General features: G+C 37.8%; 1 protein-coding gene across 1 annotated transcript in view; it reads right to left on the reverse strand.

Annotated features, from left to right (window-relative positions):
- The window catches only part of tiam1a (TIAM Rac1 associated GEF 1a), a 71,596-nt gene that overhangs the window by 37,933 nt on the left and 7,135 nt on the right, over positions 1-26,528 (reverse strand). Inside the window, 9 exon segments of the mRNA XM_048175827.1 lie at positions 224-298; positions 563-709; positions 3,146-3,331; positions 6,197-6,421; positions 6,835-7,007; positions 7,713-8,193; positions 8,942-9,476; positions 9,478-9,885; positions 11,069-11,161. Coding sequence (XP_048031784.1) covers positions 224-298; positions 563-709; positions 3,146-3,331; positions 6,197-6,421; positions 6,835-7,007; positions 7,713-8,193; positions 8,942-9,476; positions 9,478-9,875 — 2,220 coding nt within the window. The 5' untranslated portion in view covers positions 9,876-9,885; positions 11,069-11,161.

The raw sequence follows: 26,528 nt of genomic DNA on the forward strand, positions 1-26,528 counted from the left end.
TCCTGGCTGTTAATGGATGTGCCGGGTGGGAGAGGAGCCGCTTCTCTCCGAGGCCCTACAACCCAGCTTGGGCGTCTTAACTCTCTCTAGCTCTTTCCAGGTCCCGTTGGGAGATGCACACAGCATTAACATCTCAGTTTTTATGCATTCTGCCTTTGACAGCATTCTCTTTGACAGTTTTAATTATGTAAAGCATGCTGAGAATTATTAGTGTCCTCCTCACCAGTGTCCCCTTTCCAGTGTCCTCAAACATGTGCTCGAGATTCCTCTTAACCGGCTCTTCACCGTCTACGAACACCTTAGGTTGAGACAAAACAACTAGTTGACATGATGATCTGCGGAATAACATGTTATATATGCTTCTAAGGAAGGATGATTTCATGAACCTTCATTTGGGTCCTGCCATAAATGCGTGAGATCATTTGAAGGTATTTTAATGCACTTATATCACATACAAACTTACATTTGCAAATTGTATGCTAGACAAACAGTGATTTGTTCTATTGAACACATGTAAAATGTGTCATAAACAGACTGTAGCAGATGTCTAGCAGATGTGAACCTGGTTAATGCTGGGTCTGCCTTTGGTTTTCTTTTTTGAGGTAGTGTCCAGACCCCATAGAGAGGAGAAACGGCTCTTTCGTTTACTGGAGGAACGAGACAGGGCTTGGGTACGTCTCCGAATTCCCCCATCCGTCCTCGCTGCCACCTGTGCAACACAAACACGCATACAGAAAGGCAATAAACATCTAAGAGAGTATCAAGCACATGCGATTTAAACCATTTAGCATTTATTACTATGGCGGAAATCTTTAAAGGGGTAGATCACCCTAAAAATAATATTGTATGAGCAAAATGTCTCCTTTTGTGTAAATGAGCAAGTGAAATTGGTTAAATGTTTCACCAGTCTCGTCATTAGTGAGATCTAAAATTAGTATCAAACATTTAAGCAACACATAAAACATAGTTTTATTTATAGGAAATAACTCTTAAAGGATTAGTCCACTTTTAAATAAACTTTTCCTGATAATTTACTCACCCCCTGTCATCCAAGATGTCCATGTCTTTCTTTCTTCAGTCAAAAAGAAATTAAAGTTTTTGATGAAAACATTCCAGGATTTTTCTCCTTATAGTAGACTTCAATGGGCACCAAACAGTTGAAGGTCAAAATTAGTTTCACTGCAGCTTCAAATTGTTCTGCACGATCCCAGATGAGAAATAAGGGTCTTATCTAGTGAAACCATCTCTCATTTTCTGAAAAAAATTGAAAATTATATAAGTTTTAACCAGAAATGCTCATCTTGAACTAGCTCTCTTCTTCTTCTCCTCTATTAGAATTACAGCAGTGTAGACGCTGCTAAGCTTATTACTGCCCTCCACAGGTCAAAGTTTTGAACTAATTTTTATATGCAATATGCTAGTTCAATAGTATATAACAATTAGTTCAAACTTTGACCTGTGGAGGGCAATAATACTCTTAGCAGTGTCTACACTGCTGGAATTCTAATAGAGAAGAAGAAGAGAGCTAGTTCAAGATGAACATTTATGGCTAAAACTTTTTAAAAAAAATTTAAATTCTTTAAAAAAAAATTTCGGAAAATGAGAGATGGTTTCACTAGATAAGACCCTTATTTCTCATCTGGGATCGTGTTGAACAATTTGAAGCTGCAGTGAAACTAATTTTGACCTTCAACTGTTTGGTGTCCATTGAAGTCTACTATAAGGAGAAAAATCCTGGAATGTTTTCATCAAAAACTTTAATTTCTTTTCGACTGAAGAAAGAAAGACATGGACATCTTGGATGACATGGGGGTGAGTAAATTATCAGAAGAAGTTTATTTAAAAGTGAACTAATCCTTTAAGGGTCGTTCACACCAAGAACAATAACTATAAAGTTTTAATAATCAGTCTAATTCTATGAGAATAGCAACCTCCACACCACAATTATAATGATAACGACACGGAGGACAATATTGGTGGAATCACTTTCAGAATGTTTTTTTTTCCCTAGCTGATAAACAATAAAAACATTGACAGCCAGTCAGAATCCACCCGTCTTTATAGAGATTGAGCATTTAAAGCGACAGGCAACATAACTAATTGTAATAAATAGAATGTTAACGTCTGTTGGTGTTGATGCTAATATAGTTATTTTTATAGTTTATAAAAATAACTAGTTTATAATTCTTGGTGTGAACAGGCCTTTACTCTGCCTAGAGGTTTTACAAACACAGTGACACTGTGAGAAATGTTCAGGAAAGGGAGGGGAAAAAACATCCCTTTGCCTTTAGGCTTCAAATAAAGATCAGTGATGGGAAAAAATCTGACACCATGACTCATTTCAGAAGCAGAACACACATAAACTGCCATGGTGTGGAGATGTCCTGTTCACACACCCGGACTCGAAACCACACTGACATTTCTGGGATAATAAATGTTAGTGCCACAGAAGCCATAAAGGATTTCCTCAGTAATAATAAAACCTTGGTAGTTTAGGTGACAGTGTTTAAAGACCAAACTGTGTGGCTTGTTTTATGTTTTAGAAGAGAGAAGAAACAAAAAAGGAAATTGTACAGAGGCATTTAAGGTTTAAGGCAGTGGTTAGAGATGATGCTTTTAAAAACATGCTTTTAAGTGGGAAAATAGCTAAAAGGATAGTACGCAAAGACAGTTATTGATCTAGCCCTTGAGTGCTATTAACAAAAACTGCTCCCTTTTTCATTACGTAAATGTCAACGATTTTCTGTCAAACTTGGTTTAGTTTTCAAGGAACTCAATGAGTTACGCAATGAAATGGGAGTTGCTTTTCTACGCCTCACTGTGACTCTCCTGAGGTGACAGTTGCGGTCCTCCGGCTGCATGTTACGCCATTCTGTACGTTCGCTACTGAACCACAGGAATGACAAAAACTCGATGATGACAGCATGTTTTGTTATGCAGTTTCTGTTAGGACTTAGGCCAAGAACAGGCTGGCAGGCAGCTCAGAGCTCACTGGGCTCTTGTGGAGTGGATTAAAATGAAGTGGATGTTAACTAAACGTGTGAATGAGAAGAGGATGAGTGTGAAACAGAGAAAGAGAGAATAATGCACTGATACGGAGTGTGTTGTGAGCGTGGAGGTTTGTATATATGTGTGTATTTCATACCAGGGCATGAAAGGACGATACTGAAAAAATGCCAAGACGACCCATGGACAGTTTGGTGGGGCGGGAAGCAACAGCAAGTAGGCGTTTTGGATTTGGAAGCTCGCCGCCCTGCAGGCTGGACAGGTAACAGCGATACCGGAACAAGTCCATATGAAACTGCTCCAAATTCTGCTCCCAGAGGAATATCTGAACAAAAAGAAAGAAAGATTTAAATTTTTCTCCTTTATTAATACTGTAAAACGCTCTGCACTTTTTATTTTCTGCATTCGCACACTGATGAGGGCCCTTAAGCTGCTGACTATTAGAGTGTGGGCAGTGTTTTTAATAGGGTTTTGTTTACTGGAGGAGGATGCTGGGATAAATCATTAGTCAGCAGGCCTCCTCCAAGCCAGCATGACCTGAGTCTATTCAGAGACCATGGAGGAGTATGCCCACCTCCACACCAACAGACAAGTACATCACACACACAAATAAGTGAATAGACACGCATTTATACATCTTTTATGTAAGTACAATTGAATCACATGTCAGTCAGAGATTAGTTTCAAAGCCACATAAAAAACATACACATACACGCACAAATATACAGTAGCATCACAAAAACACCCAATCATTGTGTGATAAAGTAAACCACTATTGAAGGATAATTTCATGCATTTTAGTATTTAGCCTTGTCTGTGGAACCGGACAATAACCTATTAACCCTCACCTATTAAAGGATTAGTTCAATTTCAAATGCAAATTACCCCAAGCTTTACTCACACTCAAGCCATCCTAGGTGTATATGACTTTCTTCTTTCTGATGAACACAATCTGAGAAATATTAATAAATATCCTGACGCATCCAAGCTTTATAATGGTAGTGAGCGAGGATCAACAAGTATGAGCTGAAGAAAGTGTCTCCATCCATCATAAACATACTCCACATGGCTCCGGGGGGTTCATAAAGGCCTTCTGAAGCAAATCGATGCGTTTGTGTAAAAAATATATCCATATTTAACAAGTTATGAAGTAAAATATCTAGCTTCCGCCAGACCGCCTTCCGTATTGAACTTAAGAAGGAAGTTAAGCTTTTTCCATAAGCCGTCAGGATGTTTATTAATATATCTCCGATTGTTTTCATCTGAAAGAAGAAAGTCATATACACCTAGGATGGCTTGAGTGTGAGTAAAGCTTGGGGTAATTTTCATTTGAAAGTGAACTAATCCTTTAAGAGGTGAAGGTTAATAGGTTATTGTCCGGTTCCACAGACAAGGCTTAAGCCTAGTCCCAGACTAAAATGCATGTTTGAGCTGTCTTAACTAAAAGCAACTTGCACTGACATATCTCAACATATGTCAGTGCCATTGTTTTGTCTCAAGATGCACATCAGTAATGTATTTTCTAAGGCACATTTATAACAGCTACTTAAATGTTCTAATTTAAGTAAGGCTCAATCTGAGCCGTGTCTGTGAAACCAGGGGCAAAAGTCTTAAAGTGAAGCTTTATTTTTTTCTTTCATTTATTTATTTATTTTTTTAAATTTTATTTAATGTTTAAACATTTTTATTAACTGGCTCAACCAATGCTTGGAAATATCTGGGACTCAACAGTAGGCTACCTAAACCTAATCCCAGAGGTGGGTAGTAACGAAGTACATTTACTTCGTTACATGTACTTGAGTAGTTTTTTGGAAAATTTGTACTTTTTAGAGTAGATTAAAATGTGGGTACTTTTACGTTAACTTGAGTACATTTGTAATGAAAAATCTGTACTTTTACTTCGCTACAATGGGCAACGTTCCTCTCGTTACTTTATTTTAATTCAATACTGTAAATGTTAAGAAATGCGTAGTTTATTCCATGCGCGCTGTCTCTTTTTTCATGAACGATGCCCCATTCACAAATGAATCACTCTTTTGAGTCGATTCTGTCTAAATTGATTCGCGAATCAGTTTGAATGATTTGTTCAGTTCCTGCACACGCTGAATCGTTTGATGCGGTTTCTCACTCGGAGCGGATGAAGTGGCAGTGGACCTACAGTCAATTAAAAGCAAATCTGCAAATGCATACAGTTGTTTGCCAGCGATGAAGATCTTTATTAGTTGAACTGCGTATGCTGTCTGTGAACAATTCCACCGGTAGGCCTATCGATTTCATTTGATTTTACTTCATGATACAGCCAATAGCCGACATTTTACAACCAAACAGATTATTACGTCACTATAACAAAAGTATATTTCTTTACCGTTTTAATGGGCATATATCTTAATTTATACATTAATTTATACATATATTATTGCGCAATGGCGGCGCCAGCGACCTGGTCGTCTTGAAAATGAACGCTTTGCGTTGACACAGTTAAGCAGTTTACACGCGCCTGCTGAAATATACATTTGATTACATTTTGGAGAACAGACCGAAGAAGATCCGTCAATGTGTATTTGATCATTGTTTGTGTCAAGTTCAGATATGAGCGCGAGCACATGTAAAGAGTTTTCTCTCTTCTTTAAAATGTAACGTTAGCTGTATACGTTATTAATATAGTAACGATACATTCGGGTTACAGATGCTAGAAATAATGCTTGTCTCTTCTATGTTTGTTTGTTGCAAAGATATCTAATTATGATAATAAATTAAATATCTATTTAAATAATAAACATTAAATAATAACATGCTATTGTGTGTGTATATAAATATATATATATACATATATATATATATATATATATATATATATATACATATACATATATACATATATACATATATATATATATATATATATATATATATATATATATATATATATAAAAGTAACTAGTAACGAGCTACTTGAGTAAGATTTTTATTGGATACTTTTTTACTCTTACTCAAGTAACTATTAGGATTATTACTTTCACTTTTACTTTGAGTAAATATTTCTATAAGTACTTGTACTTTTACTTGAGTACAGTTTTTGGATACTCTACCCACCTCTGCCTAATCCTAGAGATGCCACCGACTTTCCAATAACAAGCCCAATTCAAAATCATCAGAAAAGAAGAAATTAGTGTATGTGGCCTATGTATACCTGCTCCAGGATAGTCTTCCTCTTCTTCCCATCAGTGACGGCAGAGAGCTGCATTTCGCCCATCTTCTTCATTTTCTCATCCATGTCAATCTTCTGTTCAAGCTTCTTGATCTCAGAACGCAGCAATCGTACCGTGTCCTCGCGGTGGTGCTGACGGGCGACAACCGCGGCGCAGGCTGAGTGGATTGCAGTTATCCAGTTTTCCAGCTCTGTTTGACCCGATGTCTAAAATGAAGTGGATCAGATCATCACATCCTCACTATAGGATGCCCATAGTATCTAAAAACTGGGACTCCAGATATATAAGGTTTAACATCATTATTGGCATAATATCTTTTTAGAACCAAAGCAACACAGAGATCCTTTCAGCACTAAAAAAAATAATATTAATCAAATAACAGTCACACAGATTTGACTGTCAAACCTGACTACTTAACCTTTAAAAGTGTCACCTGGTAAGTAGAATGCTGTCAACTGTCACAGAATAAAATGCCACTGAGATTTAGAAATATCATTCAGCAGTTTTGAATGAAACAGTGGACCATGAGAATTGAAGTGGGACAATTCTATCTCTACCTCACCAAGGGCTTCAAATGCTAGCCTGAATAATTCAAAATTTTAGAAGTAACTGGACTTACCTGGAAGAGAAAGGCATCCCCCAGTGCATTGCTCAGACAAAACACAAAGTCTTTCTTGGGATGTTCTGGTACAGCCTGGACAATGCTGTTCTCCACCCAGACTGCATGTTTGTGAATGCTGTTGTGGTCAATCCCTGAACGCCCATCCGTTTCATAGAAAAACAGAGTGCATCCTGGGAGAAAAAGGTGAGAAGGAAGATCAGAAAATATGTAACTGGAAATGTAATACAAGTTTCAGGATTTGATTCATCTACAAGAATAAATAAATGAATGTTTTTGCATGAAGCAGAACTGGGGTGATTATTTGCTCACCACAATTGTCATAAGAGGATGAACAGATGTATAAAGGATGCTGTCTGTGATAATTATATTTGAAGCATATGGGACAAGCTGCATTAGATTTAATAGATGGCACAAGGTTTGAGGAAAACTCTTCAGACAACTTGATTATGTTTCTGACACAAAGGATGACCCGTAATATCTCAGATACTATTTTGTGTTCTTTTACAATAGCAACTGCTGAAAGAAATGACCCTGAGCATGAAATTAGATTGTTATTGAATAGTCATGGCAAACATCAAACAGCCAGAATCAAAAGCTCAGAGTTAGGGTTTGGTGTAATAAGCCTGATGTGAAATAGCAGGTGCATGATATTTTTTTTAACTGGAGCAGGGCCAACGAGTTTAAAAACAAAAGATCAAGTAGAACGTTTTGCATTATGGAACGGAATACCCAGTGAAGTGCTCTGTTGTATACTCTACATTTGATCAAATGTAGAAGGACATCCAGGTATACAATGCACAGTATACACACAATATACTGTAGTGCAGAAATAGTAAGAGCAATATGCTATTCCAAACATAGCTTGTATATCTCACCTTTAAGTGACACCCAGTACTGCTTCCACTTCCTTTTTGCTGCTGGCTCCACCCTCTTATTCTTTTTGTGCACTAGGAAGTTCTTCACAGCCAGTATGCCGGCCTTCCGCACAGTGCCCTGCACCGTGCTAAGTAGAATGTCTGAGGGGTAAACGGAGCTTAGCGTTCCACTGCTCCTTTCATCGCTGGCAGCCGAACCGGCCTCCTCGAGGCTTTCCCGCGTCTGTCTGGAGTTCAAGTCCAGCTCGTGCCGGAAGTTCTCGTACACGCCTTGATCTCCACCTGGTTGACGTTCACGGTCTCCTCCGCCTCCGCTGCTACTGCCACTGTCGCTTCCCGCGAAGATGCTTCCGCTAGCGGTGGAGTAGACGGAGAAGGACGCAGACATGGCCTTACAACGACGTGAAGAGTGCTCGACTTCAGCTGCACCACCGTCGATACCACTGTCTCCATATTCGCTGCCCTCACCAGCCGTGATATCCTTCACACAAACAGAACAGGTTAATACAGATGACACTCCCTCTTCAGTGACAGCACTTCATATGGGACATCCTCAAAACAAGAACTCCTTCTCAGGATTTCACCCCCAAAAATAAAACTGTAATGGAAACTAAGTTCCATTGAGCTGTTAAATGGCTCTTCTTTCTTTCCTCTTTTGACTGACACAAAAGAAAGTGACTGATCCGTACTTGTTCTCAACTTGTTTACCTGCACATGAAAGAGGAACAGAAAGAGGAAGACATTCTAAGGAGAAGGTGCAGCTTCCCTTTGCCAACACAAAAACACTGCAGTTCCTCGCAGGTAGATTATGAGAAATATCATGTTTCAAAAACACTGGTGTCTAAAGTAGCTGTCAAAGGCTTGAACTTGACTCAGGTAAAGTTGTGTTTGAAGTGTCCCCTGAGTCCTTTCAAAATTGGGAGCTCTTTGACAAGCAAAGTCAGTTCTGATCACATCAAATATGCACAAAGTCAAAATCAGAATTTGGTATTAAAAGACCCTGGAGTGTTTTTATCTTTCACATTTTTCTAGACATAAAATTAGATGGAGATTTAAATATAAAATTTCCCCAGAGAATCCCATAAGCTCTTTATCCAGTTCTTGGGTCGTGCACTTAATAAATGGACGACACTATTCGGGAGGCTTGGAAGTAGGCAAAGTGCACATGATTCATAACAGTCTTTATTTTGAGAGGATGTGAAAAACCATTTGTCAGAGGCATAACTTACATGTGTTGTTTGTGCACGCCGCCCCTGCATACGTGAGCAGATGGTAGCCTTATGATTGGATAGTCCTTCCGACAGGCAGTGAGAACGACGACAAGGAAGAGTGTACGCTCCATATCCGTTCCCTTCCTCCTCCGCAGGAGACAATATCTCGCCGTTCATTCCGCCTTCCTCCGTCCTCTCGGGATTGTGACCATTATAGAGATGGTGGGAGCCACGAAGAAGAGGTAGCCTCTGGGTGCAAAGTTCGTCTAAAGAGTTGGCTCTCTCTCCCGAGTGAGACTCGAGAGTCCGTGGGCTGGAGGTACGACGCCGTCCTCCACAGTTGGCAAAGCCTTTGTCCTCATCCTCATTTGTCCCTATAATCTCCTCTGTGCTTGTCAGATGCTCTTGGCTTAGATCCGACAAGGAGAACTCCATGGAATCCTCTCTCCACATGTCTGCAGATTTGGAGCGCTTCTTTTTGAAGCTGCCACCTTCCCGAGGACCGTCTCTGGTCCTCTGCAGGTATGTGTCCTCACCTGGGAAAAGTTCCATCATCATCACAACCATCCGCCACCACTGTGTCCAACTCGACTCCGTCTTCAGAGCCAGGCGTGGTGGTTGGATCCCCCATGTTGTCGTGGAAAGACATCGGCCGCAAGTTCATGGCCATCCGGTCCACCCAAATGGTACCCCCATAGCCCTCCAAAGCATCTGTCTCATTGAAGGGTTCCAGGCCATTTTCACTTAAGGACTGTGGGATGGAAGGGGTGCTGCTAGATTTTGTGCTGGTCTCAGAGTTGCGGTGTTCAGCCTTGCTGGAAGAGGCGTGACGTGATCTTCGAGACTGCTTGTTAGAGATGCGAAGTGATCGGGTCATGTGCTTTCGTGAGAGGTGGCCCTGCCCCTCACTGTAGTAGGCGTGGCCTCCATTTTGGCTCTCCACATTTCCCATGGTTTAACGTCTGTGAAAGACACAACATGGGTTAAATATAGGACATGTCACTACCTACTGATGAAGTGCTAGCAAGATGTCAGTATATGCCTGTGTGACATTTCAAAGATAGATTTGCAGGTACTTGGGGCTCTAAAACCTGACTGTCCAGCAAACACCACATTCTTCTTAAGATGCTATCAAGAGACCATAAAAGAGTCACTGCAGACCCAAAGCAGCATACCTGCTAGATCCAACTCTTATGTAAGGCAGTAAGTTTTAAGAATTTTTACGGTGCAGGAAGAGAAAGCAACAGAATGAAAGAGGATGTACCTACAGAACTGAAATTCATTCTCACCATCTCTAAACGTGAGAGCTGAATAGCATGTGACCAGAGCCTAACGCCAGAAATATCTCTGACGCACACAAAGACTCAAAACAAGAGAGTGAGCGAAGGAGTGGGATGTGAAACCTTTCAACCCCCTGTGGTGGGAACATCAGTGAATATTTTTACAATGACCTCCATTAGAGAGTTCACGGTATGTGTATCTCAGGTATAACCTCTTGAAATTGTTGGAACGGTTCAATTAGGGTAAAATTCAGATAGATTAGTTCTAAGAAAGAAAAAGGAATTAGTTATAAAAATCCATTATGTACAGTTTAAGGATTTTTTTATGGAATCACTTAGATAAGTGAAAAAAAAAATAATAGAGGTAGAATAATCATGAGAGATATTTGTTCTGTTCAAAAACTCATAAAAGCAGCATTTTAAGGCATCATAGACACTCCCAACATGAAGGCTGTCCCAGAAGGTAATAGCTAATGCTAAGTAGAAGGTAAGTAATGCTGCCTTATAATTGCTTGTGAAACAATTACAGCCAATCCTATAATGTTCCCATTCTAATTTCCATTTTGACAAGCTTTGGGAAAAACTAAATTCAAGACGTTGGGCTTTATTATTAACTTAAATGTGTTTGATTCAATATTATTGTATTCCATTTATTCTACTGAGAGTAAACATAATGGATAATTTTACCCATTTACCCATGTGTGCTTCGTGTTTTTATGCAATTTACATGCTAATGGAAAACTATGTTGAACTTAATTGCTGCAATTGGCAGAAAGGCAGCTTACTAGGTTTTGAGCTGTCTATAAACCACAATTCTATTGTTTTAGCACATGGCATCATATATAAATAAAATCAGCCACAGTACCTGAGGCAGAAACAGTGGATCAGATGCATTTCCAGACAGCAATGCTCTTATTTATTGACCTCATGGTCCTGATCAGCGCTACAGCAGTTTTCCCTGAAAAAAGAAATATAACACACATTTTTAAGCAAAGGAACAGAGGGAGATTAATTTCAGACACAATGATATTTGGATAGCTGTTCATAAATAAGACATTCAGGAGTTTTTGGGTTTGGGTGGATTTCAAGACACAGATGAGAACATGACAGTACACCTGCTCGAAGGTGCGGTCACGAAAACACACACAACACTTATATAACAAAACTTCACACACCCTCCCTGCTGCACAAGAGGAAGAATTTTCTGAGATTTGTCTCAGTTCCTTGAGAAGCCAACAATACAGTAATTATGGCAGAAGATCAAGGCTACCTAGCAGTAGTCTTAAAGCTGAACCCAGTTATATGTTCTTCCATGCCAATCTGACCTAATTTCTACTAATCCAGAGAGAAGAGCAGAGAGAAAGCCTCATCCCCATACTGTAGCAGGTATAAATATTAGAAGATTGAATATAAGAAGGTTCAGACTAAACGCTGCACTTTATGGATTAGCTTCAGAATGACACGGTCACTGCTCCAGTAACCAGGAGATAGAAATAGAGGAAGAGGATAAAGATAAAGAAAAAGAAAAAAAGAAAATTTGCATATTGGATCCATTCAAACTTATATAGAAAATGGTACTCAAGCCATATCTAGAAACCAGAATTTCATTGAGACTTCGGATGGGCTCTTTTGACTTATTAAACACCTAGCAACCCCCTCAGACCACCTTAGAAGTCACCCAAAACACCCTAGCATTGTGCTGGCGAATTTTTATTTTACAAATGTTTGTCTTCTTGTGTGCCTGTGCCGTTTCTCGCTGCCAGAGGGTTTGTGATACAAACAGTGTGTAACAGAAGCGTGTGTGTGCACGTGTTTGTTGGGGTCAGTGTGTATTTTTCTGGATCATGTCCAGCTTCAGCAGTAAGGGTCAACAAGACCTTAAGGCCAATAAAGTGAGAGACAGAGACCCATCTGACGCTCTCTATTCTCAGGACGACAGTCTGTGTTGTGTGTATGCGTTTGTTCATATACATAAGAGAAGTGATAGAAAAACTCTGCACTGCAGTAAGTCTACTCAACCATGCTGTAGACTTATATAAACTAGAGTTGACCCATTTCACTTGTTTTCGCAGCTCTGCCCTCCCCCTCTATATCTCTGCTCCTCCTTCCTGCCCATGTCCCCTCCTTTATACTACTACCATTAGATTCATCCTCCACAATATATTTAAGCTTTTATATCAGCAATTCAAGTGTGATGTTCGCTGGGGGGTGGAACAGAGGAACGAACCTTGCTGTGAAAAAAGAGTCTCCAGTAGTATTCCGATTTCTGATTTTCCACTCTTGCAATAGATATTTTGAGTTCCCATTTCACGCTATTGGGAAGTCGTAATTACTAGGTCAGGTGTGTTCAATTCACTTTGGTCAGAGCAAAATGGCAATGTACTTTTCCTAATATAAACTCTACTTCTATTCAATTGTGAATAAAGAATGTGCATCAGGTGTGTTTTTGCTTTTTATGTTTTTATTCAATGTTTGAAGATGCTGTAAATAGAACTATTATGTACTCTGTTGTAATTGTACAATACTAACAACTTAATTAAAACAGTAATTTCGTACTTTTCAACATATTCACTCTTACCTATAGATGCATTCATTGTGTTCACCATATTTTTTCACTAACATGCCCCAACTTGGAAACTCTGACTTAATTAGGACATTGTGATGTGTTCAACTCATAAATATGACATGAATGCACCATTACCTAACTATTTTGTAGACTGCAGTCTTTCAAGAAAATGTCAAGCTGTACTTAAAAGACAGGAAATAGGCTGCCAAGATGGCCGCCAACTTGCCTTAAAGGGACTTTCCTCTGTCTGTTTCCCATCTTAATGTGAGCTGTATATAAGCATATGTGCACTAATCAAACACAGATCTGTTACCATCTGATCTGATCCCATTAAATATCAAATCTTCTGCTTCGAAAAAATACTCCAGATGGAATATCTCAGCGGGGATCTACAGTTAAAATGTCACTGCAGTCATAACCAAAAGGTTAGCAAAAATCGATGAGAGAAACTGTGATCCCGATGAGCAGAGCTGCAAACGTGAGTCAGCGAATGAACCAAGTGTCCTTCTGCCCACTCTCTCCTTCCCTCCTACTCCTCACCTACATGATACTGGGATTCAGCAATAATAACGTGTGATAAATCTCAGCATGATGATAACAGACCCCAAACGCAAAAGTTTAATCGCTATATGTAAAACTTGATATATCTGAGTTATGACACTATATGGCACTATATATATTCTTGTTGTCTGTGAATGTGATAGATGTTTTGTCATCTTGGAGCCGGACATCTCCTGCAGGGTAGAGGCAGGTGGAGAGGATGGAGGCAGGGTGTGTGGTGGTGGAATAGCCTGCTGAGCCTTGTACAGTCTCACTGTGAAACTTTAATCACAGGCACTTAGGAGGACACCTCCTCCACTTCACTTTCCTCACTGTGAAGGATGTGCTAGCCTGAGCTCCGTTATTAAACCACACACACCCAGCACACACACTCTGATCTTACCTCAGCTTCCACACTGCTTATTCCCTTTTTTGTATGTTTTATTGCTATCTATCTATCTATCTATCTATCTATCTATCTATCTATCTATCTATCTATCTATCTATCTATCTATCTATCTATCTATCTATCTATCTATCTATCTATCTATCTATCTATCTATCTATCTATCCTTATTTCTTTCATACTTTATCTTCAACATCATTCCCTTTCCTCTTTTCATATGTCACATTTCTTTCTTTCTGTCATTCTCTTTCTTTCTTTTCTGTCCCCCCTCTCTGATGAATGTTTTCTCCCGCTGTCCCATCTGCAGAATGAAGCTAATGTTTGGCCGTGAGGAGGGTGTGCATTGTAATGAAATAATGAAACGGACTGACTCTACTGAACATCCCGCTCCCTCCCTCAGATAATCTTTTGTTTGAGGAAAAAGAGCGGCTGTGCAATAGATCACCAGCAGTAGTCGAGTGTTAAAAAGGAAGTTGTCACAGCTTTGCTTTCTATAGCTTCCTTCAGCTAGTTCACATTAAAGGGTTAGTTCACCCAAAAATGAAAATTCTGTCATTAATTACTCACCCTTATGTTATATATCAAATTAAGATATTTTTCATAAAATCAGATGGCACAGTGAGGCCTGCATTGCCAGCAAGACAATTAACACTTTCAATGCCCAGAAAGCTACTAAAGACGTATTTAAAACAGTTCATGTGACTACAGTGGTTCAACCTCACTGAGCCATCAGATTTTATGGAAAATATTGTTATGGGTGTGGAACGACATGAGGGTGAGTAATTAATGACAGAGTTCTCATTTTTGGGTGAACAAACTTTAATACATCCTTACAGGTAGCACAAAACAATCTTAATCCATTATAAGGTATATAGCGATAAGAGCGGCTAGTAAATCTCTTTATAGTTCTGTGGCACTCAGTAACTTTACTTTCTCTAGCTCTCTCAAAACTGAGCAAACAGATATGGGGGGGGGGAGCTCTTTAATACTAAATTCAAAAGTGGAGCGACGAGTCAACAAACATATCATTACTGAAGCATAATCATCTGAAATGTCTCCATTTATCACATTATAAAGCACAGACAGGCCTACTTGAGAATAAATATTGCAAAATTGAACCCACAAATAGACTCTGATAAGTCTCCAAACTTAATTCTGTCAGATATAAAAAAGCACTGGGAGGCTCATATTAGTCATTAATGATGGAAGAGAAGATATATATTCACTAGACAAAGAAACACAATGAGTGATGACTGCTGTAAGTGAGGGGGAGGCAAACACAAATGCATTATTCTCGTTCCCTAAACCTGCTCCCATTAGTCCAATACATAGTCTTTTTCTGCTGCTTGTCTTTAAGGCCTGGGGCAAAGAGCAAGGTTTAAAATCTCCCCAAAGCCCAGCACTGCTGCACTGAGTTGAGGAAGACTACGGGGCTTTTAACTGCACACCCAGACAGACAGACAGAGAAAGAGAGTGAGCACAGGAGAGACTGGATTAGAAATGCTCCATTGTTCCCTCAGATGGAATCTATAATTTTGCATGTGCACAATCTACTCTTGTTAGTATAATTGAGAGAGCGCAGACAAAGACACAAGAATAATCACTGCCCACACTGTCTGTGTCTGTCTCTGCTGACTGATTACCCCATAGATACTAGTGCTGGGCCATATAGTATCAAATATTTACAATATATACTATATCATTTTGCATTATGATATAAAAATAAAACAATTTTGTGAATACTGCAACAATTTCAATATGCTGTTTCTACTAATCAGATCAAAAATGTACACTGAACTTTGCAAAATGGAACACAGAATGATTTTTTAAAACAAACTAAAACTTTTTGACATCAAATTGATCAAGTGACACTGAAGATTTCTATTTCAAATGAATGCTGTTCTTTTGAGCTTTTTTATTAATCATAAAATTAAGCAGCACAACTGTTTTAAACATTGATGATAATAAAAGAAATCTAACTTGAGCACCAAATCAGCATATTAGAATGATTTCTGAAGGATTAAATGAGACTGAAAACTGAAGTAATGGCTTTTTGTTTCACCTAGTCCTGATAGATACTAGTAGCTATAACAGAATTCTGCAGAAATCTGGAGAAGTTTCAGCAGAACTTTGTCACAGATTCTATATAACTGTCGCCATGGAATCATGAGTAGAGTCAATAACAAAATAGTATAGAATATCACTTTCATAATAATGAATTGGTTTCTGTTTACATTCACTGTCTCTTCAGAGTAGGGGTGTTAACGGTTCTCTGTAAAAAAAAAATCGAACCGTTCGGTTCTCCACACGCCGTTCGGCACGCGCTTGCACCGCGGTTCATCCCGAAACCTGATGATGACACATCTATATATGGTGTGTTGATAACAACAACAACGTGTAAAACAGACAGACGGATTCGGCCAATGTAGCCTATGTTTCAGTCGATGGATATGCATTCTGGCTGCCCATTATGTTACAACAGCGATGATCAAAAGAACATGGACAAAACAGTCACTGTAAACAAATGTTCAATGACGTGCCGAATGCTCTATGACTACTCATTTACTCCGTCATCACCCGGGTGTTGATAGCGCGCGAGCGCAGGTGAGACCTGAACATCTCACGTTGCTATCTGTGTTTAAACCAAACTCATACCTTGCCAATTTAAACATTTAACCGTAAGATGCGAAAGAGAATTGATGCACGTTGTGAGGAAATTTGTGTGTACTCATCCGAAGTGCGCGCACGGAGAGCCAAGTCACAGTGCGCAAATACTCTTGCGCAAATTCTCTTTCAAGTCTTGCACCTGAATGGACAAATTCACACAAAAATTGTCAACATGCCCATATTAGCGAGTATCCTAACAAAAATAGTAGGTTATGTCTTAAGAGAAAAACGAGACAGACAACGCATGTGTATCAGTATCAGTGTACTGGATCTTTGAATTATGTCTTAAAGGGACAGCTGCCTAATATTTCTGCTCTCTGTGTTTTTAATGTTAATCAAATGACATAAGACGAAGAAATCACTCACCACTCTTGACTGAATAGCTTTTGTAACTTCAATAATGTTTAATCTTTATTTAATTTATTCAAAGAAGTTTATATGCAGTGTTATTGTCACAGTTGTCATTCCCAGACTTAATTTCCCATAATCCTCCCTGGTCATCACTTGCACTCACTTCATCAATAAGTATCACCACACTCAGCTGGAGCACATTATCTGGACTATCTAAGCTAGTCACATTCTCACACACATTGTGAGGTCTTGTATACTCTGGTTACATTTCTGAGTGCTTCTTATTGTTATTGTCTGCGTGTTATTTACCCTGTCTGTTCCCCGTCTATTCCCTGCTGCCTGCCTTTGGACTGTGTATTGTTTACTGGACTTACGATTGTTATCTGCCAGCCCTGACCTATTGCCTGTACCTCGCCTTAGCGATGGGCAAATGAAGCCTCATGAAGCACTGATGCTTTCACTTCATTGTTTCGGTAAAAGATTCAAAGCTTCGAGAGTGTCGAAACAGCGCCATCTGGTGTCTAGTAAAAAATAAAGTAGCCAAAACTCAGTGAAAGAAGCTTCTGTTACGTAGCTGTTACGTGCTCAAATAAAAGCCTCAATAGCGCGCGCCTGTGTGTGTTGAATTACTCAAATTCATTTACCTGTTTAACTGTGGCACTTAATGCCAGTATGAATATCAATATGATGTAACAGAAGAATAAATGTACACATATATGAATTGCATATAGCAAAATATTTTATTTTCCTGTAAGAATCTGTATTTTTAATATTACTTGTATGACTGGGTTTTTAAAAATGTAATTTAATAAGTCTAAATGAAAACCTACTCGTAAAGTAAGATCTGGGGGTTCGAACTTTCCGACATTCAAAGTGAATCGCGCACGTGATTGGACAGAAAGTGAGGCTTCATTTGTCATCGGTCACGTGACTCTGGGAAACCAATACACACCCCGATACGAGGCTTCACTAGAAATTGTGTCGCATGCGCGATACGCACATCGAAGCTTCAGTGTCATAAATAACATCACTACCTCGCCTACGATTCTGCCTACTCTCTGCCATACCTGTTTGCTGTTGTTCCACCATTGCCTGTTTGACGACGAACTCAGTCTAATAAAGCTTGCATATGGATCTCACCTCGTGTCCCGCCTCATTTCAGTTATTTTATATTTGATTACTTTATTCAATTTCTGTACCTGAAAACTACTGTTAGATACCTGTAAAGCATTGTTTATTTTATCTGTATCTTAGCTCTCATGTATTTATTTGTGCTGTTTCTTGTAGTTAGATTATTTGTCTTTATTTATTTTTGACCATTGTCCTATTTTTTATGGAACATAGCACCGAAACCGTGACACTAAATCCGTGATAAAAACTGTTGCACCCCTACTTCAGACTGACTTGCAGTAGAAAAGAAAACAACTTGTTTGTTCCTGCCACAACGGCCACCAAATATTTTACTCTTTTAACACAGTCCCCACCCAGTCACACTTCCCTCCAACACCCAACCACAGACACAGACACACACACACAAAACTTCTCAGGTATCAGATAATGACTCCCTCCCTCAAGTCCTCTCTCTCTGCCCTGACATCTTTTTTCTTTTTCTTTTGATCGGTATGATCTATAGGCTCACTTCTTTTATTCTTTCTCTTTTATTCATCAACCACCTTGTTTGAACAAGGGAAAAACATTCTCTCTCTTCCCCTCTGCTCTGTTTTCTCTTCATAACAAGTGTAATTCTGCTTAGTCAACACACCTAGGAACTATTTTACTAAAAAAAAAAAGTGCTGAACTGAACTTGAGATGAAAACACAGCAGGTCATTTTCCAAACAGTGCTGATGGTAAAAACTCCTTGAGTCGAGTGTGTCACAGGAGCTCCACTGTAATAGTGTTGACCTTTTTCTTTTTGCCTGTGAAACTAATTTAAGATATCTTTTATAGTCCATCAATATTCAATGCTAATTGGCACATGTCCCTTTAAACAATACCCTAAGTCCTGAACCCCCCGAAACCCACCCTGCCCACAGGCAACTCTCCCTATTTCTCGCATTCTTCTATGGATTCCCGACAGGGAATGACCAACTTAGCTTGAGATGAGAGGGACTTGAAAGCTGTGACGAACGCCCTTGGGAATAATGGAAAAGAACAGGGAGTGACAGAGAACAAGAGAGAGAGACCGACAGTGAGAGGGGTTAAGAAGAGTTTAAAGAGGAGACTTCATAAGAAGCTTATCACCACAGGTACTGAAGTATTCGCATGTTTTTGTTACTCGTATGATGGATCGCTGCGTGAAAACGTTATGCACACCAGGATGGAAAGATTAACATCTTTTCCAAAGAAAGGAGGCAGAAAAACAAGCACCAAGAAAAATTCACTGGAACATGAAAAGACTGACAAGGGTCCATTTCATCGACAGGAAAATAATGTTGATTAACCTGTCTTGATCATTTTTATCTAAATTATTTACTTTAAAATGATATAACAAAATTGAAAAATAAAAATAATTAAATAATGTCATGTGAAGTCATGTTCATCATTCTGATCTGTACTTGGTTCATTTCATTTACAGGAAACTAATGTTGATTAACATATATTGGTAATAAATGCATATTTATCTCTATTTTTACTGTATTTTAAAAAATCTATAATATAATATAATATAACATAATTGAAAAGTGGTAAATATTTACACTGATTATACAATAAAAATAATGAAATTCTAAATCCGCCCCTTTCCTGTCACCTCTGTCCTAACCATAAGAGTATCACGAACCCCCCAATTCTTTTTTTTTTTCTTTTTCTTATTTTAAACACCCATCTCATATTTAAACTACAATAGCTCAATCATTCATGTCAAACTACAAAAAGTTCAATGATTCTCCAGTGAGAGACAAAAGGAAGTCCTATCATATACACAGCATGACGGCATGCACTGTAAAAAATTACCGTGATTTTAACAGTAAAAGACTGTAAAAATGCTGCGGTGAAAAACTGTTAATTGGTTTACAGAAAGTTTCTGTACTATATACGGTGAATAACTGTAATAGATCTAACGGTACATTTAATGTAATTTTACGGTAAAATACCGTTAAATTCACAGTTTTTGAAAGTGAAAAATAACAATTCATTGTAAAATTTACAGTGAAAAACCGTAAATTGACATTCCCACAATTCCCTGCGTGACACTTCACATTTGATATATTTTTGTTGAAATAACTCTGTTTCTTCTTAGTTTTTCTCTTCTTTTTTTTCCTAATCAGTTATGTACATTAGGGTTTTATGTTACATCTAATGTTGTTAAATTAATGTTTATTGCATTTTTAAAATTTCATGCATGTTACCATGATGGTGTTTAGTGTGTGTGTAAATGACACTGTGTGCTCCTTCTATATATTAGTGTTGTCCTCCTCAGCTTGTGGAAAAGCTGCTTGTGATGAACTTTGATTCATCATGTGACTCTTATCACCACTGTGTTTGGTGACTGTCAGTGTATTATAAAGATACAAAACAGATATTAGTACTTCATTAGGCTGGTAAATTAACATTATATCAGTTAATGAAATATGTTATTTTACCGTAAATTTTACTGGGATTTTTTTTACAGTGTACTGAAATCCAATGTTAAATATACATATTTAAAATGTAAAATTCACATGTAACTCCGTAAGTATGTTTACGGTTTGATGTCATTTTTACAGTATTGTTCTGGTAACCACAGCTGCCGGTATTTTTCCGTAGAAACAACGGGATTTTTTTTACAGTGTGGGTGACCATTTCCGTAGGACTAGTTCTGAAGATCTTCAAAGGGCAGGAGATATTAGCTGTCCATTAATCCAAATGAAGTGACAGGACTCCTCCCTCATGTCTCCGGGCTCCTAACCGTGTCTGTGCTCGGCAAAGCTCAATGAGCCGGTAATGAGAGGATGATGCTTTAAACGCAGACCACCGGTGCATCTGACCCCCCATCAACCTGAGACAGCCTGTCTTGGTTTCTAGAGTGGCGTTATCATCATTTATGTTCGTATTCAGTTGCTTCTTTTATTAGAGTACATGAACAAATATGGCCAAACTTAAAGTGTGACTCATTTTTCACACTTAACATCCTGCAGTGAGTAGTGCTAGTGCTAAAAATACTATAACAAAGCCAATTTGTTCATAGCTTTCAATCTATAATGCAATTTTATAGGCAGTCTGTTTGCCACCGGTCAAAGTGGAGGAGGATTGTGGCTATTTCCTCTGGGACCACCAGACCAGTTTCCTCTCTTTTGTTCAATAACGCACCATGACCTGGAATGCTGTTATCTAAGTCTTTGCAGACGTGTTAATGATAGAGTGATGATGAAAGAACAAAGAGGAGAGATTGATAATTCACCAGGGTGACATCCCATGGTGATCTGTCTGATAAATTAAGAAGCAAAAATTAAGGGCGATTTTGCACTAGAACTTATGGCAGTCTTTTTTCACATCAAAGAGGTGTGTAAAAAATTCACAGATTTCATGTGTTTTTTGATGTTTGACATCAAAGTCTGTATGAAAAAATGGTTGAGGGATCGAACAAAGCATGAAGTTACACTCTAATCCAACCATGCCATGCATACAGTAATCTACAAATGTTAGCCACAGATTGACATCAAGTAATAGTAGATTTGTGTTTGATTTTTTTTTTCTCAAAATCCTTGGGGGGACCACTCAAATTCCTCACTTTCAGAAGTCTGCTGACCTGAGGATGAAGTTGGATCAGGACTAGTCCTGCCGAGAGCCTAACATGTCTCAAATGAACCCCTCTATGGAGTGCAGTGACCATACTATATGCTCCGCAAAGGCTTTTCCATCTCCAACACAGAGCTTAGCATATCTCGTCTGCTGCTCTCATTCAACCCATTTAAACCTCTTTGAGGGGCAGACGAACTCTGCTGTTCCATAATTACGCCAGTAAAGCTGGCTGTGGGGAGTACATATAGACTCTCAGGGGAACAAAAACGCCTTATCTCAATGTCTGAAGTCACGTTCATCATATGTGCTTTTGTTGATAGTTCCTTCATAAAAAAATTCATGCGCAAAACTTTGAGATGTGACAAACATTTTATTTTATTTCAATTTAAATTCTGTTATTCTTCATTCTTATTAAATTACTTTATTCTACTCTATTCTGTTCTATTCTATTTTCCTCTATTACATTCTTACATTCATCATCCTGATCGGTAACTGTGTTGATAGTGCCTCAGTACAAAAGTCATGTGCGAAACTTTCAAGCAAAGTTTGAGATATTCATGATAACTATTCTATTCTATTCTATTCTATTCTATTCTATTCTATTCTATTCTCCTATTTTATAATATTATGTCCACAATTCTGATCTATACTTGTGTTGATAGTGCCTTAGTACAAAGGTCATGTGTGAAGCTCTCAAGCAAAGTTTCATGATATATTCATGATAACTATTCTATTCTATTAAAATATTATGTTCAAAATTCTGATCCGTACTTGTGTTGATAGTGCCTTAGTACAAAGGTTGTGTGCAAAAATTTCAAGCAAAGTTTATGAAATATTCATAATAACCATTCTATTCTATTCTATAATATTATAATATTTTGTCCACAGTTCTGATCTGTGTTGATAGTGCCTTAGTACAAAGGTCATGTGCGAAGCTTTGGAGCAAAGATTCATGAGATATTCATGATAACTATTCTATTCTATTCTATTCTATTCTATTCTATTCTATTCTATTCTATTATGTCCACAATTCTGATCTATACTTGTGTTGATACTGCCATAGTACAAATGTCATGTGTGAAGCTTTCAAGCAAAGTTTCATGGGATATTCATGATAACGATTCTATTCTATTCTATTCTATTCTATTCTATTCTATTCTATTCTAATTAAAATATTGTTCAAAATTCTGATCTGTACTTGTGTTGATAGTGCCTTAGTACAAAGGTCGTGTGCAAAAATTTCAAGCAAAGTTTATGAAATATTCATGATAACCATTCTATTCTATTCTATTCTATTCTATAATATTATAATATTTTGTCCACAGTTCTGATCTGTGTTGATAGTGCCTTAGTACAAAGGTCATGTGCGAAGCTTTGGAGCAAAGATTCATGAGATATTCATGATAACTATTCTATTCTATTCTATTCTATTCTATTCTATTCTATTCTATTATGTCCACAATTCTGATCTATACTTGTGTTGATACTGCCATAGTACAAATGTCATGTGTGAAGCTTTCAAGCAAAGTTTCATGGGATATTCATGATAACTATTCTATTCTATTCTATTCTATTCTATTCTATTCTGATCTATACTTGTGTTGATAGTGTCTTAATACAAAGGTCGTGTGCAAAAATCTCAAGAAAAGTTTATGAAATATTCATGATAACCATTCTATTCTATTCTATTCTATTCTATAATATTATAATATTTTGTCCACAGTTCTGATCTGTTTTGATAGTGCCTTAGTACAAATGTCATGTGCGAAGCTTTGGAGCAAAGATTCATGAGATATTCATGATAACTATTCTATTCTATTCTATTCTGTCCACAATTCTGATCTATACTTGTGTTGATACTGCCATAGTACAAATGTCATGTGTGAAGCTTTCAAGCAAAGTTTCATGGGATATTCATGATAACTATTCTATTCTATTCTATTCTATTCTATTCTATTCTATTCTATTCTATTCTGATCTATACTTGTGTTGATACTGCCATAGTACAAATGTCATGTGTGAAGTTTTCAAGCAAAGTTTCATGGGATATTCATGATAACTATTCTATTCTATTCTATTCTATTCTGTCCACAATTCTGATCTATACTTGTGTTGATACTGCCATAGTACAAATGTCATGTGTGAAGCTTTCAAGCAAAGTTTCATGGGATATTCATGATAACTATTCTATTCTATTCTATTCTATTCTATTCTATTCTATTCTCTTTTAAAATATTATGTCCACAATTCTGATCTTTACTTGTGTTGATAGTGCCTTAGTAAAGTCACATGCAAAGTGCTGAGATTCATGACAACCATTTTAATCTCTTTTATTTTATTTTTATTCTATTCAGTTATCCTCTATTATATTGTATATTATTGGAAAATAATGACTTGTTTACTAAATTCTGATTGGATGAGTCAGATTTGAAGGCATTGTAATATGTAAATAAACACACCTGTGACAACACATTCCTAATTAATGCGAGTTGCTGTGTTGAACAGTAAACAGTAATAATAAATGTAACTATGTGGGGAACATCTGTTTTTTTTTATCATTTGGCTATTGCTGCCATTTCATATAAAGCAATAAGCCCTTGAGACCATGCGTTACAGTGGTTTTACCTCCATACTTCACATCAAATCACTGTAACGCAAGGTCTCTCATAGCTTATTGCTTTATTTTTTCAGGTGCGTGTTCACCAGATTCATCACCATGGCCAGACTCATGTCTATATCCTGATGTTACACACCCACAAACAATTCATCGCCATCATCCTAATTCATCTAGATGCACCAGTCATTATCAGGTTAGAGGCAGTGAAGTTGGGGGAAATGGAGTGTAAATGGGGCTAATTTGTGTCCTCTGTCTGGGGAAAATGGAGTGATGACATGCAGGAAGAGAAGAGGAGGAGGAGGAGGACTGCAGATGGGTCCTCTCACTGATCAGAGAGGAGAAATGTTTGGCTGAGGGGCTCACGATTTACACACTTCCAATGACACGCTTGAACAAAGAGTGCCAGTCTGGGGGAAAGAGAGAGGGAGCGGGAGAAATGGGGAGGGTAAGAGACAAAAGGATAAATGCGGATAAGTCTGTCTGGATGCTGGTGTGTTCTCTTCTCTTATACAAAGCTAAAATAACAAAGTAAAAATGAGACAACTTTAAAAACTTGTGTTGAGGTCATCTTGGAAACAGCACCCACATTTCCTTTTTTTTTTTTTTTGCCAAATCTGACTTTTACACTGCAATGTGCTGTGCCAGTCAATCAGTATTTCCTACATTATTCACATAATTCATTATATGGGGATAGAGGGAGTGAAAACAGTGGATTCAGACACAGCTGTAGACACTTACATGTCATGTCCTGATTGACCAAAAAACTGCTTGAGATCTGATCGTTCAGACTGAAGTGCATTTCTCAAATAAAAGAAGAGAAAATGTCTGTTCATTGCAACATGATAAAAAAATAAGGTTTAATTTTAAAATTTAATTTTATACAATTAAATTAAATAAATACATTCAAAATAATACAATTATAAAATTATTAAAAATAAGGTTCATTGCAACAATAAAAAATAAGGTTAATTTTACAATGAGAAATAAAAAAAATAGAACAAAATAGAACAAAAATAAAAAAATAAATAAAATAAAAAAATAAATAAAATAAAATAAAATAAAATAAAATAAAATAAAATAAAACAGTTGTTTTTATAATGATTCATTGCAATACTTAAAAATTGCAGTTTTATTCAGACTTTAAACCACATCCAAATGGATATGGTTTGTTTTTTGGACCACAAACAACTAAATGGATCTAAGTTGGAGACTGAGTGACAAAAAAAAATCAGATTTTAGCTGCTTGTCTGAATAAATCCTTTGATGCGTTTTATTATAGAGACAATAGAGAGGGATGTTGTGGGCCAGATTCGAACCTACATTTTCCATATGAGCACCCCAGTACAACACGCCAAGACATTCACTGACTGCAAGTCCAAAACACTAAAGTCATATTTCAGAGTGAAAAGTGTAAAGTTCACACAGTTTTTCTTAAGTCTGGTCCGTAACACTGCGGCAAACTCAGGCTGAACAAACTCTCAACGCACAGCTTGTGTCAGTGTTGTATGAGAGAATGGCCACTAATGCTGACAGTTCACACATCCAGAACGAGCACACGCACTCATCGCTCTGGGATTCCTGCGGCTGACAGTGAATGAGAGGTAGGATCATGCTTTGGCTCGAAGCCCACGGCTCTTCCCGTCTGGCAGGAAGCCCCAATGGAAAGGAAAAGAGGGGTGGAGGAGGCCATGAAAGCCACACCGGTGTTACAGCCCTTCCTCAGTACACCTGAGACCAACGGACAGAAACTTCCATAGCTGATGAGAACAACCTACAAGCCCTGACAGGTCTAGAGAGTGGGGAATTGAGTTTGTTCATAAAGCCTCAAGTCATCTTTTAAGGCCTTAAGAGACATCATTTGAGTAGGAGGGATAATCGTGAGTGCCGGGATTCCGTCATTCTCTCATTCTTCGACTCTTATTCTCTTGCTTCTTTTTTTGCACCTGCGTCAACAAGCAGAAACTCACAAACAAAGTGCTCCTTTAAGAAACTAAAGAAGTGAAAAAAGGGTAGGGAGTTGAAAGACTTGAGCCCTGAAAGGGCAGGAATGTCACACGCAAACAGCAGAGAGACAGACAAGCTACAAAAGCAAAGACCGACAGAAAGGTCTTGAGAAGAATAGCTTTCGGACTATTCATCATTTCTTTCTTTTTTCATTTATAAAGGCTTCATGTCTTATTTAATTTTAAAGAGAAATCAAAAGTCAGAGGCTAATTAGTAATGCTGGATAAAGTCAAGAGATCTGAAAAACAATAAAAAAAATAAAAAAAAAAGGTTAAATAAGATTTCTTTTGTAAAGAGGGATAAAATAAAATAATATTGGTTCACTGCAACAAAAATAAGATTCATTTTGTAATGAGAGGTAAAATAAAATAAAAACAATAAAATTGAAACATAAATATAAGGTTAAATTTATAAAGAGAGATACAAGTAAAAATAAAATATTTGTTCATTACAA

The sequence above is a fragment of the Megalobrama amblycephala genome, linkage group LG2 (genome assembly GCF_018812025.1).
Source record: "Megalobrama amblycephala isolate DHTTF-2021 linkage group LG2, ASM1881202v1, whole genome shotgun sequence".
Classification (NCBI taxonomy): Eukaryota; Metazoa; Chordata; class Actinopteri; order Cypriniformes; family Xenocyprididae; genus Megalobrama; species Megalobrama amblycephala.